Below are 16488 nucleotides of genomic sequence, written 5' to 3'. Positions count from 1 at the left end.
ACCAGGGTTTTTGTGATCTGTTCCAGATGAGTATGTGGCAAGCCTACACCTGCCCACCTTTGATGCCCACCTGACAGAGTTGACAGATGAACAGGCCAAGTATCTGGGACTCAACAAGAATGGGCCCTTCAAGCCTAATTACTACAGGTGCCTTGCCCCCACTCCACCCTTGAAGACAGGAAAGCCTGGGTAGAAAAAACTTTCTGCACTGTCCTTGCATCTTTCATATTTATGTGAACTCAGAAAAAATAAACCCACTCCCCGTCACTGCCACCTCCAAAGGACTCTTTGAGGCCTTCTCCAAGTATTAATGTTCCCTTTCTGAATTTGCCTCCTTTTTTTTAAGATTTTATTTATTTATTCATGAGAGACACACAGAGAGAAGCAGAGACATAGGTAGAAGGAGAAGCAGGCTCCTTCTGGGGAGCCTGATGTGGGGACTCAATCACCAGACCTGGGATCACACCCTGAACTGAAGGCAGATGCCCAACCGCTGAGCCAACCAGGTGTCCCACCATTTCATCTTCTTGATACGATCTTTACCTCTTTATGGAAAAAATACCGGTCTTTTTCACTGATGTGAAAAAACACCACAAGTATCTACCCTTATCATACACTCCCTGCATCCCTGCTGCTATATACCTTAGGTGGGCTCTTCATGTCCCAGCATCCTCACAAGCCGATAACATCACCCTCTCATCTTTCTTTCTCCCTCTAGGTATTAAGTTCCTGTAATTCAAGCCAGAAGAAATTTTAAGGAATAGAACTCCAAGTCTTTTCTCCACTCCTATACAGAAAAGAACCCAGCAAGCTGCTTCTCCAATCAGCTGCCCGCCGTGCTCACCCTATATGTTAGGCTATTTATTTATTAAAATCTAGAATCCTGTGCCTGTTGCCTTGGCCCAGAGTGTGGTTACTGCCCCGAGGGCTGTGAGAGCCATGAAAGACAGGCTGAGGAAGGAAAGATATGGGGTAATCCTTCCCACTCTATCTTCTGCATCATTCCCCACTGACTTGGAATCCTCAGCAATGGTCATTTGTCTCTTGTCCAGGTTCAGGAGTTAGTCCAGGAATTCCAGACTCCTTGTTCCCTGGGGTTTTCTGGAATAAATTTTCAGCAGTTGCCTTTTTCAGCTTTGGCTTTTCCCCAGGTGAGGCCTTTTGGAAGCCACTGAATTAACATGGCCTGGGTTCCCAGCCTTGACCATCACTATCACTGCCTTCTTTATAAAATGACTAGGAAGGAAGGAATGTTATGACTTCGGCAAGCTACATCAAGAACTTAGCTACGCCAGTGCTTATCAGGTGTCTCCTTCCTTACCCAGGACCCCTTTCTTCCTTGAATATTCACCTCTGTTTTAACACTTTCTGGTTCCAAGAGGAATGTGCCTCCATTATTTCCTCAGCAGCCCTGGTGTTTGTCAGATATTTGTGTTACCGTCTTTCTAACCCAACTAAACTTTGCTCAGGAAGTGGGGGCCAGCCTTACTGGGGCCCATAGTTTTACTTGTCATTTAACTGAACAGTTTCCCAGGAAGTTCCTTCTAGACTGGCACTGTCTCAGAAAAGGAGAGTTTGTTATGAAACTCTGCTTCCTGAAATTTCCTCTTATTGCCTAAAACTGCTTTTGAAACTGAGCAGGGAAAGATGTACTTTCCAATGGATTTGAGGGTGGGCTTTGGAAGTGGTATAGGCCATTCAGGCCCACAGTTTGATACTCTAAAGAAGCAGAATGTATGTGTTTGTCTCCTGGGAAGGGCTTTGCAGCTTAACAAGCCAAGCTATACAGAGATGACACTGTAAGCCGTATTCAGATGATTAAAGCTAGTTTGACTAGTTCGAACCTTCTCATACATTCATTTCTTTGGCCTTTGCCATTGATCAAACTGAGATCTGATGTCTCTATGATTTAGTCCATGGTTTTTCTTCTCTCCTGGGATATATTTTTATATTCTTGCCTCTTCCATCTTAGGATTCTATATTTCAGAGGTGGCCTCTTGAGTAACTCCAACATCAAAAAATTAGTAATGTGAGCAGCCTGAAATTTTATGTCCCACATAAGAGTTGGATACCTTTTGGAGATTAACTTGTTGGTCTTAAGGGTTTCATCGGGACCAGACCGGTTTTAAGAGTTAGTCCAGAGTGGCCCTAGAAATCTTGGATGAAGTGTGTCCCTTTCCCCCCCGACAACCTTCTTTAACATTCTCAGATCTGTCTGTCTGTCTGCCTGTTTGTTTGTTTCTTTTCCCATTTTTTTTTTCCTAACCTGGTCTGCCTCATAGTCTCAAGACCAAGATGACTCAAGGAAATGCCACCAGACCATCCAGGATCACTATAACCTTACCAACCCCGATTCTCCTCTCCTATCTCCACCTTCTTCAACTTCCCCTGGTTTTCACATATACTTTCAGCGCTAGTCGGGAAGTGACCTTCCTTTTGGAGGTATGGAGGTGGGCTTTGGGTAAATGGCTACTTGCCTCATTAAATAGTATACAGCCTCAGCCCATAGCATCTGGTTCCTCAGAGGCTGTATATCTTAGCACATACTGGAAAAATGCCACATACATGGCTATATTCTTTCATGAGGAAGATCGTAAATGCTGAAAATTCCACTAGGCCACAAAGTTCTTCCTTTTGCCTACCCAGTTCTGAGTTTTGTATTAATTAATTTAATCTCTTTTGTATTAATTAATTGGATACAGATCTTTGTAATTCATCTTATATCAAGGGGAGATTCCATTAGGCAGATACCTGGACTCTAGCCTATTATGTTCCTAAGCCAAAAATCATAACCTGCTGTTTCTCAGTAAAGCCTGGCTCTCCGGGGAGCAGTTATTACTATGTACTGATCCTGACAGAGCATACCCTGCCTTGCTATAGTGAAGAGGCCCATTCCAAATAAAAAAAGAGCACCCTAGACCTCTAGATTAGGTTGTCAGTGTTGCTGCCCCTGGTGAGATACTTACCTCTGAGTTTCAGATGACCTCCTTTTCCTTTCTCTCTGAGGACCCCATGTCAGCAACCATTAAGAAGTAGGAGGCCCAGGCCTCCTGAGTATTTGGGTTCTACCTTAATGTTGGAATCTGGTCATTTATTCCCGCTACCCTTGGAACCAGGACAAATGTGTCTTCTTCCCTCAAGCTCTCACCTTAAATGCATCCTAGGTATCTGGAAGCATGGGAAAGAAGACTAATCTGCTTGTATATGGCCCTGGCAGGTGGGGATACTTACCATTTTCTCTACAATGAATTCGTGCTAGTTTTCGAGGTCTTTTTTTGCCTTCTTAATGGAAATTCAGGGTTTGTTTTTTGTTTTGTTTTCTTATTAAAAAAGAAAAAAGGTATCAGGTCTACCTTCTGTCTGCCCTCCTACCTCCTCATCCTATCCTCCCATATGAGCACGGCTCCCCATGGCCACATACTCCTGCAAAGCTTTTTTGCTGCTTGGCTTTTCTCTGAAGAGATCTGAAATTGCTGCTCCTGTGGTTTTCTCAAAATTAACTTTGTCATGGTTTTAAAAAAAAAGAAATCAAATGCATTGTTGCATTAAGCTTTTTTAATAAAGGAAAATTATGGAAAGAAAATAGGCAACACCAGCAAATTATATGTAGACAATAAACTAAACTATATATATAATATATATATATATTATATATATATAATCATCTAGTTCTCATTGTCATCTTACCGAAAGGAAATAAAACCTCTAAGGATCGCCGTTTCTGAGAGGCTCTTGGAAATCTTTATGTCTAAGTGATTGTATTAGATCAGCAATAATGACTATGTAATCTCAAAAGATAAATAAAATATTCTTAAAATGGATTCTTGTCTTGAGAGTATTCCTTGCTTCTGTGAACTACGAATTCAGAGGTAAGAGATGTTTCTGGGCAACTGGCTGGAGAGCCTGCTGTAGGGCAAGCATGTAAAAAGTTGAAGCAGCTACCAAGAGGCATGTTTGAATGGCCTTAGCCTTGGGTCCCTTTTTCCATAGTGGGCCATTCCATTAATATCTTTCCCCCCAACCCACCCCCTGGTTACATGTGTAAAGAACCTGCTTTCTCACAACCATCACCCTAGGGAGTTGAGAAGTGTAGGCCTAAGGCAGAGAAACTAATGTCTGGTTCTAGGTCCCCCAAGTCCTCTGTGTGCTGCCCTTAGCTGGAGATCACAGGAAGCCAGCATCCATGGTTTGGGATTAAAGGGCCCTGGCATCCAGAATCTGACTAAACCCAACCAAAAGGAAGAAATAAATTAATCTGGCAGAGATTTATCTCCCAAGTCAGCTTTTGCCTCAATAAATCAGTAACTAGAAGATTAAATCCAATCTCAACTACCAATAGAGTGGCCAATTTTATTTTTTAATTTATTTATGATAGTCACACAGAGAGAGAGGCAGAGACACAGGCAGAGGGAGAAGCAGGCTCCATGCACCGGGAGCCCGACGTGGGATTCGATCCCGAGTCTCCAGGATCGCGCCCTGGGCCAAAGGCAGGCGCTAAACCACCACGCCACCCAGGGATCCCGAGTGGCCATTTTTAGTAGCTTTCTGATAGCCACCTTTCTTAGTTGACAACCTAAAACTAGTTCTTCCTGTATGCAAGATCTTTTCTGCCCTTTCAGAATCTTCTGCTACTTTGACATGTGTTTATCTAAACTAAGGGCTAATAGTCTGGGCAGTTGGTAATGGCTAAAAGCTGGTGCCACTCCAGTTGAGGAAAAGGAGAATGCAACAGTTAGCAATGAAGCCTGGGAGCCAGCTGGCAAGTTCACACACACACACACATATCCCAGAGCAGGGCTTGAGTCCTCTTCTGTGAAAGATAGGAGCTTGGGTACCTGAGTCTTAGTTTCAAACTCACAGGATAAGCCCAGACTACCCACTGCTGTGCAGTTTCTCTAGCTTGTGGTCTGTGTGGAAAGAACTGGACTTTGAGTCAGGGTCATATGACCAACTCCTCCATTTATAAGTTGCATGATTTGATTGTATTATATAACCATTGGAGCCTTGTTTTTGTTTTGTTGTTTTGTTTTGTTTGGAGCCTTGGTTTTCTTGCCTGTGAAATGGTTAGTGCTTATCTGCTAGGGTAAGGATTTAAAGACCTGATTTAATTTTTTAAATACTGCTTTAAAACCTAGCACACGGGATCCCTGGGTGGTGCAGCGGTTTGGCACCTGCCTTTGGCCCGGGGCACGATCCTGGAGACCCGGGATCGAATCCCACGTCGGGCTCCCTGCATGGAGCCTGCTTTTCCCTCTGCCTATGTCTCTGCCTCTCTCTCTCTGTGTGACTATCATGAATAAATAAATAAAATCTTTAAAAAAAAAAAACAACTAGCACACATTGTGTGCTACATACACATCAATTTCTCATCTCAGTCTAGGATCCCACAGACTCTGTTGCCTCATTACACCCAAATGTGCCATTGATGGGAGAGGAAGATAATTCTAACCTTTTTCTACTACATCATCCTGGCTGCCCAGTGTCCTCAAAAATTAAGTATTGTAAGACTTTCTGTGTCTTGTTTTGAAGCACTCTCTGTAACAGGTGCTATCTATCTAATCTGGTATCTAACCTCCATGGATTAAAGTTGAGAGCTTCCACGGGGAAAAGGATACATTCCGTCCTTGTAACTACCTATTTATACCTCCAGCCTTCTTCCAGCAACCCCCAAATTCCTGAGTTTGGGGACAAGGAAAAAGTGGTAGTGTTGATTTAAAAATAACTCAGCACTGGAGCCATCTCTGCAAGGTGGAAACACTTATAGACTAGTCCCTGACTAATTAGCTCCCAGCTATCCATATGGATGCCTCTATAGTCAATAGTATTGATGGGTATCAATCCTTGTTGACAAATAAGCTAAAAAGTTCAGGTAGGGGATCCCTGGGTGGCTCAGCAGTTTGGCACCTGCCTTTGGCCCAGGGCGTGGTCCTGGAGTCCCGGGATGGAGGCCCACATCAGGCTTCCTGGATGGAGCCTGCTTCTCTGTGTCTCTGCCTCTCTCTCTCTCTCTCTCTCTCTCTCTCTGTGTGTGTGTGTGTGTCTCTCATGAATAAATAAATAAAATCTAAAAAAAAAAAGTTCAGTGTGTACCAAGTCTATGGCCTCTAGTAAAGTTCTCAGTTAATCTGTGATTTCTTGTTACTTCTTCCAGGAATTGTTTCCAGATATCTTCTTCCTTTTGACAAGCTCTGAAACTCTGGGCCTATAACGAGCAGACAGATGTCTGATTTTAACTGTTTCCCATTCCACTGGAGTGTGGAAAAGATAATGGGTTGAGGTCTCTTGTGTTGATTCTTGCAGTCTCCCTAACACCAGTTTTTCAAACCCCTTCTCTGAAAGTGAAGCCAGATGGAGCTCCAGGCTCAGCAACTGGCTTTGCCTAGAGGCCAGAGGGGACTTGAAAGCTGTCCTCAGTCCTACTCTCAACTGAAACCAGTTTGAAGCTTTGTTCCTTTGCCCAAGGGATAGACTGGAAAAGGAACAAAGCCTCAAAACTGGCCACTCCTTCCTGCCACCACTGTTTGGGGATCCTGCTGATTGACTAGGTTCACAAAAGAAATAAGAAGTTCTGGGCCTGTCAAACCTACAACTCTGCTTAGGATAGGAATTGGGAAGAGGAAGACAGAATAATTAATTCTTTTATTAAGAAACCCCTCAAAAAAAAAAGAAAAGAAAAGAAACCCCAATGGGCTGTGCAGGTTTACCACACTCCAGCAGTGATGAGCTAGGCATGGGTTGTGAATTTTATTTTATTTTTTTTCATAAGAGACAGACACAGAGAGAGAGAGAGAGAGAGAGAGGCAGAGAAAGAAGCAGGCTCCATGCAGGGAGCCTGACGTGGGACTTGATCCTAGGTCTCCAGGATCATGCCCTGGGCTGAAGGCGGCGCTAAACCACTGAGCCACCCGGGCTGCCCGGGTTGTGAATTTTAAAGCAGAGTGTGAATATTAGAGTTTAACAAATTATACCCTGAAAATAATTCCAAAATCAAATAGTTGAGGCCTTGAGCCATGGACTTCCTTGGAAATTCACACTAATTCAATTCTGTTAAACTAGTAGTTCTCAACTACAGAAGATTTTGCCCCTCAGGAAACATTTCACAATATCTGGAGACACTTTTGGTTGTCACAATTTAGGGGAGAGGACTACTACTGGCATCTAGTATGGAGAGGTCAGGGATTCTGCTAAACATCCTACGATGCATAGGACAGTTCCCTACAAATGATTTTTCAGTCAGTATTACAAAAGCCCTGTTAAACATACATATGTGAGATATGCAAAATGAACAAAATTTGGCCCTATTTTGAATGAACTTACATTCAGGTTGGGGGGAATAGGAGAGGAAAGGGAAAATGATTGGGTGGATACAGTAAGGAGATGTTGGGGGATAGGAGAGAAAGGAACTGAGAAAGCTCCAAGGAGTTCTCTCTCAACTCTGTTCTGATCTGTCACCTACTGACCAGCAGAGCAAAGAGTGAAGGAGAGAAATAGTTAAGAAAGAAACAGTGGGGTACTCACTGGCTCAGTAGGTGGCACTTGCAACTCCTGATCTCAGGGTTATAAGTTTGAGCTCCAAGTTGGGTGTAGAGATTACTTAATAAATTTTTTTTAAAGAATTATTGGGGCACCTGGGTGGCTCAGTTGTTAAGCATCTGCCTTCAGCTCAGGTCATGATCCCAGGGTCTTGGGATTGAGCTCCACATTGGGGCTCACTGCTCAGCGGGGAGTCTACTTCTCTTGCCCTCTCCCTCTGCGTGTACTTAAGCTCTCGCGCTCTCTCTCAAATAAATTAAAAATCTTTTTTTAAAAAAGAATTATTGATTTAAAAAAGAGAGGAAGGGCACCTGGGTGGCTCAGTGGTTGAGCATCTATCTGCCTTTGGTCATGATCCTGGTGTCCTGGGATGAGTCTGCCTTAGGCTCCCTGCAGGGGGCCTTCTCCCCCTGCTTATGTCTCTGCCTCTCTCTGTGTGTCTCTCATGAATAAATAAATAAAATCTTTAAAAATAAATACAAATAAAAAGGAGAATTGTCCCTAAGATATAGGAAGGGGGAGTAATTCCTTTGAGCCTCTTACCTTGGGGATAGAGTAGAAAATATAAGAATTTGGAATCCAAGCCGACTTGGTATGACACCAACACAGCCTGAGTGAGTTGAGAAGGGTGAAAGGAAAGCTTTCTGGAAGAAGGGGTTATAATGAAATGGAATCTTCACAGAACAATATAAGTTAGCCAAGAAGATCAAAAAGTTTTTTTTTTTTTTTTTCCAGAAAGAACTGCAAAGACATTGAGAAAAGATAGAATATGATACCTTGGGAACTGCAAGGAGGAATCTCTGTGAGTGCTGGTTTTCTCAACAATAATACAGGATTAGGGGATCCCTGGGTGGCTCAGCGGTTTAGCGCCTGCCTTTGGCCTGGGCGTGATCCTGGAGTCCCGGAATCGAGTCCCACATCGGGCTCCCGGCATGGAGCCTGCTTCTCCCTCCTCCTGTGTCTCTGCCTCTCTCTCTCTCTATGTCTATCATAAATAAATAAATAAATAAATAAATAAATAAATAAATAAATAAATCTTTAAAAATAATAATAATAATACAGGATTAGTGAAAACAACCTGTCGAAAGTACCATGTGATACCTGGAAAGTGTCTAACGTAATGCCTGGAACGAAGGGGGCAGCTCAACAACTCCCCCAATCCCACCCATTCCCCTCAGGCTGCTTGTTTGGGACTTCTAACTACCAACCCAAACAGCCTAAATATTTACTGTAAACAGCTTTTTAGATAAATTCAGGAGCTGCAGATCACACAGCCTCGTTTGTGATCCTTAGGAAGGATCTTAGAGAAATGAAGGAAAGGACTGGAGAGGGAACAGGTGGGGGCACGCTCTCCATTCAACACTTCTCCCTAGCTCGCACCTGAGGAAGGTGCCCCACTTCAGCGGAGAAAGACAGATGACCAGGAGCAGCCCTGAAGGGCACCGGCAATTTCTTGAAGTGAAAATGCCCCACCCCACCCCTCAACCCACTACCTCCCAGCCCAAGCCCTCCCTCCGGGCGGGAGGAGTTCTCGAGAAATCCGAGGGCGAGCGAGTCCCCGGTTTCCTGCGGTGTCCCTGGCCACCCGGCGGTGCCGTGCTCCCCGGCGACTGAAACGGGACTTGGGGCGTAATGCGGGAGCCTGGGTAGAGAGGTCTGCGGTACCGGGGAACGCAGACGGCAGTGGAGCAGGAGGCGGAGACTAAAGCTCCCCAAAAAGGTCACTATTTGGGGGAGAGGGGAGGAGTGCTGAGTGAGAAGAAAAGGGATAACCCGCCAGAGCCCAGAGGCCCAGAATTCGGAAGGTGGAGCCGGGACGGGAGCCTGAGGCTAGCAACGCCACCCCAGGATTTTTTTAAAAAGGAAGGGGGAGGGGAAATCCCGTGAATGAGCCCCCCCCACCTCCTCCAAGTCCCGCTCCGAGCGGTCGGACGACCAATTGCGCTGCGGGGCGGGGCTGCGGGGCGCGACGGCAGCCAATAGCTGTGGAGGGGGCGGGGCCTGGCTCGCGGCGCGCGGCGGCGGGGTCGCCCCGGGCACAGAGCGCCGAGCGACCGAGGGGAGCCGCCGGCTGGGGCTGCATGGAGGACCCCGCGGCGCCCGGGGCCGGGAGCTCGTCCGCCAATGGCAACGGCAACGGCGGCGGCAAAGGGAAGCAGGCGGCGCCCAAGGGCCGGGAAGCGTTCAGAAGCCAGCGGCGGGAGTCGGAGGTGAGAACCGGAGAGCTTCAGTTGGGGCCGGGAGACGCCTGCGGGCGGGAAGCGGTGGCCGAGGTGACTCGGCCCTGTCCTCCTCCCCTTCCGGAGCTCCCGGTGCGCTCGGGGCCGCCCCCCGGAGCGGGCGCCTGCGGGGTCCGCCGCATCCCGGACTCGGGGCTCCGCAGTCCCTGGCCCCTCTGCCCGTCGCCTGCGCGGGTCGGGGGCTTCTTAGCCGTCTGGCTCTCCTCTGGCGCGAAGATGGAGCGCAATAGCGAGCACACCTGATACTTTTCAAACGTCGATCTCCCTTCATCTCTGCAGCCCCTTGAAGTGGGGGGGATTCGTGTTCTAGATTTACGGAGGAAACGGGAGCGGAGAGGTTGAGTGACTGGCCTGAGGGGTGGGGGCCAGAGCGCCGCCGCGGTGGAGTGGGACCGGCGTGTGCGGCAGCCGCCTCCCCGCCCCAGCCCGGGCAGGCGAGCCGATCCAGATGTGCCCAGGGACTTCTGCGCTTCCCCTTACTCCGAGTGCTGGCAGCCTCCTTCGGGCGTGCCTTCCGTGGACATCAGGACCCCTTACCAGTGAAAGTCCCAAAGACAGGATTCGGGCAGGGACTGTACGGGAGGGAGTGGATGGAGCTGTCCAAGATACAAACCCACAGATAGGAATATGGATGTCTGGGTCACTTCCTCTTCTTCTGAAAAGAGATGCTAACTAGGAGGATCAAAGGAGTGAATTATTAGTCCCCCACCCCCTCATCCAGCCAATTTCCATCAATTTAATCAAGAGTAGAATTGGGACCACACACACACACACACACACACACGATAGACCACAAAATGTCAGATGTGGAAGGATCTGTAGAGATCATCTATTTTAGCTTTTTCTTTTACAGAAGCAAGAGACAGAAGTAACTTGCCCAAGATCATACATCTGGCATAGTGGCCAGGAGCACTAGGCTTTGGGGTCAGTTAGACCAGGTTTTGAACCCTAGCCCTACTATTTTACCCTGTGTGACTTTTGGCAAATTGACAAAATTCTCTGCGCTCCAATTTCTTCATCTATAAAATGAGGTTAATACTACCTACCTCAGAAGGTTGTGATAAAGCCAAATGAGATAACTGAATGTTAAATGTTTAATTCAGTTCAGGCACAGAGCATGTAATTGGTCAGTACATAGTAGATCATAGGGCCAGAGCTGGTACTAGAAGCCAGATTTTACTTATCCCAGCAAGGGTTTACCATTTGAATAGTATATCACAATTTCTTTTTTTTTTTTTTTTTTAAGATTTTACTTATTTATTCATGAGAGACAGAGAGAGAGAGAGAGAGAGGCAGAGACACAGGCAGAGGGAAAAGCAGGCTCCCTTCAGGGTGCCTGATGCAGAACTTGATCCCAGGACCCCAGAATTACAACCTGAGCCAAAGGCAGATGCTCAACCACTGAGCCACCCAGGTGCCCCTATATCAGTTTCCAAAGGGATTTCATATATGTTTTCATTTTGCTACAAGTAGGAATCCATCCTATTTTCTAAAAAAAGAGGAGAGGCACAGATGAAAAGACTGGCCCAAAGTCATACCACCTTTCAGAGGCAGAGCTCAGCCCTACTGTCTTGCTAGCTAGATCAGTGTTCTATCCATATCATCTCCCTCCCTGCCTCACTGTGAACCTGGCCTTTTATTTTATTCATGTATTTTTAAAGATTATTTATTTTTGAGAGAGAGAATGAGTAAGGGATAGGGAAAGGAAGAATCCCCAAGCGGACTCCTTGCTGAGTGTGGAGCCCTAAGTAGGGCTCTATACAACACATAAAGATCACCACTGGAGTGGAAACCAAGAGTTGGATGCTCAACCCAGGTGCCCCTGAATCTGGCCTTTTAGGGCACCCTGTGCTCATTCTCCCATAGAGACATTGCTCTTGCTTAAATGTATTTTTGGAGAGTGGATAGGTCATTCATTAATTCTAAAATTATTGATTCCTTTCTACATGCCCAGTGCTGTTTAAGTGGTAGGGATACAGTGGTGAACAAAACAAGGTCTTTGGTCTGTGGAGCAAACATTCTAGTTGGGGTGGAGAGACAGACAATATGTAAGAAAATAAGATAGTTTCAGAAAGATATGTTCTTTGGGGGAATTAAAACTGATGTAGGAGGCCTTTCCCTGCGATCAAGTCTTCCTTCAGGAAAGGGCTCTGATAGTGTTTTCCTTTTGCCAATAAGTTCAGTATCCAGAGACCCAGAGCTTTCCACCTGCCCCACAGTTTTGCCTCCTGGTTGTCTGCAGCTGCACTTTTTATGCTTGGAAATGGACAACTGCAGTGATCCTCTCCATCTGGGCTCATTGCCTGCCAAAAGGCTGACTGGAAAGATTAGCTTTTCTCCACCTTCTACTGCAGCAGGAAAGCTGCTTTTTACCTGTCAGTACATTCCCTATCAGCATATCACTCAGGTGCCAGACTCAGATAACTATCTGCCTTTCCTTCCTTCCCTCCTTTCACTTTCCTGTGGAAGACCGTCCTCAAGGGAGGTGGGTTTTGATTTTGTTGGTTTGGGTTTTTTTTTTCCCCCTTCTTTTGTGCTTCTAGAGGATTATGGGAAGAGAATGACTGTTGGCACAATTCAAGGGAGCCTCCTCATCCATCATTGTGTTTGTAGGGGACACTAGTTGAACTACCCTCCCCAAAAGGCTTAGTGTATGAACCTCCCAAGAAAAAGAGGAAGCTAGAGAATAATTATTTGCTTAATAAGAATTTAAAAGGATTTAATCCTTTTTAAAAAAGGGTTCATTTATTTATTTGAGAGAGAGAGAGAGGGAGAAAACATGCCAACGAGTGCACATGATTTGGGCTGGGGGGCAGAGGGAGAGAGAATCCACAAGCAGACTTCCCACTGAGCTTGGAGCCTGACTCAGGGCCCCACCCCAGGGCTATATCCCAGGACTCAGATCATGACCTGAGCGGAAACCAATTGAACCGCTCAAGTAACCCTTAATAAGAAGACTCTTAACTAAACGATTCACCTCAGGCCTCTTTAGCCAGGTCCCCTGGTTTAATTGGTTCCAAAAGTCCTTGACAAAGTTTTACTTGTTTGTGGCAAAATGAGGAAAATTCAGGGCTTTGACATTGATTTTTCATAAAATATAGTTCAATACAATAAATTTAAAGGATATATACAATTTGGGGCACCTGGCTGGCTTAGTTGGTAGAGCATGCAACTCTTGATCTCCGCATCATTAGCTCAAGTCCCACATTGGATGTAGCGCTTACTTACTTAATAAATAAATAAGTAAATAGTATTATGCAGTTTTTTTTATTAAACTTTTTACTTGGAGTGATTTTAGGTTTATAGAGACATTGCAGAGATGGTACAGAGAGTTCTCTTACCCCTTGCTCAGTTTCCCCTGATGCCAGCTGCTCAGGTTTCCACAGTGCCTTTGTCCAAACCATGGAAGCAACATTGGTCTGTTGACTGTTGCAAGGCTGTGTCCCTCAGGCATCCTTCTCAGGCCCCAGTTATTTTGAGCCTGCTCTGGGCTGTGAGAGTTTCTCAGTGAGCCTCATTCAGGGTCTTTCTGACGTAAGGCCAGATTCTGGGCTTTCAGGTAGAAGACCACAGAGGTGACCGTCTTTCTGGTCACATCACAGCAGGGGACATGTGACATCTTGTCACTGGGATGCTGGTTCTTGGTCTTGCTGCAGGATGCATGCAAATTAAAATGGTGTTTTTAAAACTGTAGGGGGTACTCTGTGAGTTGATACCAACATTTTTTTAAAGAAATAGAAGAATAGAAAATATCTAATCACATATAGTGATAGTGAGACTGTTAAACTTTTGTTCCAGTTTTGTGTGTATATGTGTGTATATGTCACTCCAATATGTCAACATTACTATTGATGGCTCTTTTATTCTAATATTGCATCCTCGTTTGGGGAGTATTAAACTATCCTTTTTTGAAATAAATATTTTTAAAAAGTTTTTAAGTCTCTACTTAACAGAATAAAATCTCAACTACCTAATGTCATTTGCACCCTCCACCTTTTTTTTTTTTCTGTAACCCAGAAGTATCAGAAGTATTTGGAAATCTTTGCTATAGTGGATTTAAATATCATTTGCATTGTTGGCAGTGTAAATTGGTAAAGTGGTTTTGGAAAAAAACTTGTCATATACAAAGAACCATACAACAAGTATTCATAAAGTTTGATGCATTCATTTCTCTTGCAAGAATCTATCCTTAAATTAAAAAAAAAAAAAAATCGAGAGATCCCTGGGTGGCTCAGCGGTTTAGGTCCAGCCTTCAGCCCGGGGCGTGATCCTGGAGTCCCAGGATCGAGTGCTGCATCAGGCTCCCTGCATAGAGCCTGCTTCTCCCTCTGCCCCCCACCCCCACCCCCGTCTCTCATGAATAAATAAAACCTTAAAAAAAAATCTATCTTTAGGAAAGATCCTAAATATGAAAAGATTGCTAAGTGTATTACAGCTTCATGCATATAGTAAAAAAAGATCAAAAACAATTTAAATGTTCAACACTAGAGAACTGGTTAAGTAACCAGTTATCTGTCCATTTCGCTGCACACTTAGCTGTTTAAAATGATAGTCATAACAATATGAGAAATATGCCTTTATCATATAATGTTAAAATTGCAAATACAATAAGTAAAATTCAAAGTAATATAACCATTTACATAGCAGTACCAATTGCTGGGTAGTATGCTAAATGCTTTTCCTCTATTAACTCATCTCGTCCTTACAATGACCCCATGAATTATCTTCATTTTACAGATAAGAAAACTGAGCACTTCATTTTCTTTTTTTTTTTTTTTTAAATGTTTATTTATTTATGATAGTCACAGAGAGAGAAAGAGAGGCAGAGACACAGGCAGAGGGAGAAGCAGGCTCCATGCACCGGAAGCCCGATGTGGGATTCGATCCTGGGTCTTCAGGATCGCGCCCTGGGCCAAAGGCAGGCGCCAAACCCCTGCGCCACCCAGGGATCCCCAGCACTTCATTTTCCAATAATTCCCTGTCACCAACTCAGTTCTGACACTATCTGTAGTTAGCACAGACCCCACAAGTTAAGGGCTCAGTCCCACAAGACTGTCCCCACTTCAGATGCCAGCCACACCTGGGACCTCCAGGGTACATGCACTTCCACCTGGCCAGCTGTAAATTTAGAGGTTCCATGACCATCCCTACCACCCTGATTCCAGTAACTCACAGAATTTGAAAAACTGCTCTGCTTATGATTACAATTTTATTTTTATTTTATTATTTTTTAAAGATTTTATTTTTTTATTCATGAGAGACACAGAGAGAGAGAGGCAGAGACACAGGCAGAGGGAGAAGCAGTCTCCATGCAGGAAGCCTGACGTGGGACTCAATCCCAGGTCTCCAGGATCACGCTCTGGGCTGAAGGCGGCCCTAAACCGCTGAGCCACCCGGGCTGCCTCTATGATTACAATTTTAATATATAGGATATAACTCAAGGATAGCCAAATGAAGAGAGGCAAAGGAGAAGGTATGGGGGTGGGATGGTGTAGAGCTTCCACATCCTCTAGCTTTCACCCTCCTAGCACTTTAGTGTACCCAAACCTCATTATTTTAGGGCTTTAATGGAGTTTCATTACCTAGGCATGGTTGATTAAACCATTGACCTCTGATTAAACTCAATCTTCAGCCTCCTCCCCTCTGGAGGTGCAGCCAGACCCTTCTTTGAAACTCTTAAAGGCTAACCTGGATTCATCTCATTAACATAAACTCAAGTATTATTGACAGGGGCTTATGGATTACACTTCTATCAGGAAATTTCAAAGGTGTTTGGAGCTCTGTGCCTGGAACAGGGGGCAAAGACCAAATACAGTTTTTATACCACAGTGAGGCACAGAGAGGTTAAATAACTTGTTCAGGATCTCAATATGTGATGGCTGAGATTCAAAATTTTTTAAATTTATGGTAGGAAATAACTCCAAAATGCTTAGAGGTGGGATCACATTAAAATATTTTTATATAGGATTATAAATTTATACATAAAAGCATCATAGAAAAATCTAGCCTTAAAACAATTTGGAGTAGGGACCCCTGGATGGCTCAGTGGTTAAGCATCTGCCTTCAGCTCAGGGCATGGTCCCAGGGTCCTGGAATCAAGTTCCGCATTGAGCTCCCTGCGAGGAACCCTCTTCTCCCTCTGCCTATGTCTCTGCCTCTCTCTCTGTGTACCTCATGAATAAATTAATAAAATCTTTTAAAATAAATAAATAAAAATAAAACAATTTGGGATAGAACTACTCCTTATTTGACAATCCTAAAGTCGTGGAACACTAGAGCTGAGGGACTTTTTTATCATAGGAACTATGATCCAAAGAATGAGATTTGCCCAAATTCATACATTGGGTTAATGACATAGCTGAAATTAGAATCCGGCTCACCTTATTTTGTTTTAAGTCCATCTCATTGTTCTAGAAATCAGATACATGCTCTTCTGATCTGTGTTTATGTAGGTCAGATACAGGCACAGATTGTGTAGCGTTCATATCTTCACAATCATAGCCCTTTACTCAGACTTTCGGATTTTATATAGGAATTTTCAGCCCTGCCCTGCACTGAGCCTCCAATTTTGGCTAGGAGGAGGGTACCTTTTGGATTAAAGGCCCAGATGAGACTCTTTAAGCTGCCTCCCTGACCTAACATTGGCCTCCAAGAGAAGATAAATGAAAGTATGATCTCCTTTTTCACCCTTTTCCCCAAGTTACTGCAAAGACTT

The 16488-nt window shown here is 44.7% G+C and overlaps 2 protein-coding genes across 12 annotated transcripts in view; both read left to right on the top strand.

Moving 5' to 3' along the window:
• AHCYL2 (adenosylhomocysteinase like 2) overlaps window positions 1-3821 on the top strand; it is a 165237-nt gene extending 161416 nt beyond the window's left edge. For all 10 annotated transcript variants that reach the window (XM_025471612.3, XM_025471611.3, XM_049093370.1 and 7 more), the window contains 2 exons: window positions 27-147; window positions 719-3821. In XM_025471612.3, coding sequence (XP_025327397.1) covers window positions 27-147; window positions 719-725 — 128 coding nt within the window. In that variant the 3' untranslated portion in view covers window positions 726-3821. The remainder of the gene's footprint in view (window positions 1-26; window positions 148-718) is intronic.
• Window positions 3822-9564: 5743 nt separating this feature from the next.
• Window positions 9565-16488, top strand: part of STRIP2 (striatin interacting protein 2) — a 50330-nt gene continuing 43406 nt past the window's right edge. For both annotated transcript variants that reach the window (XM_049093366.1, XM_025471619.3), the window contains exon 1: window positions 9565-9743. In XM_049093366.1, coding sequence (XP_048949323.1) covers window positions 9615-9743 — 129 coding nt within the window. In that variant the 5' untranslated portion in view covers window positions 9565-9614. The remainder of the gene's footprint in view (window positions 9744-16488) is intronic.

The sequence above is a fragment of the Canis lupus genome, chromosome 14 (assembly GCF_003254725.2).
Source record: "Canis lupus dingo isolate Sandy chromosome 14, ASM325472v2, whole genome shotgun sequence".
Taxonomy (NCBI): domain Eukaryota; kingdom Metazoa; phylum Chordata; class Mammalia; order Carnivora; family Canidae; genus Canis; species Canis lupus.
Note: the sequence above shows the minus strand (reverse complement) of the source record. Positions and strands in the feature narration are given on the sequence as shown.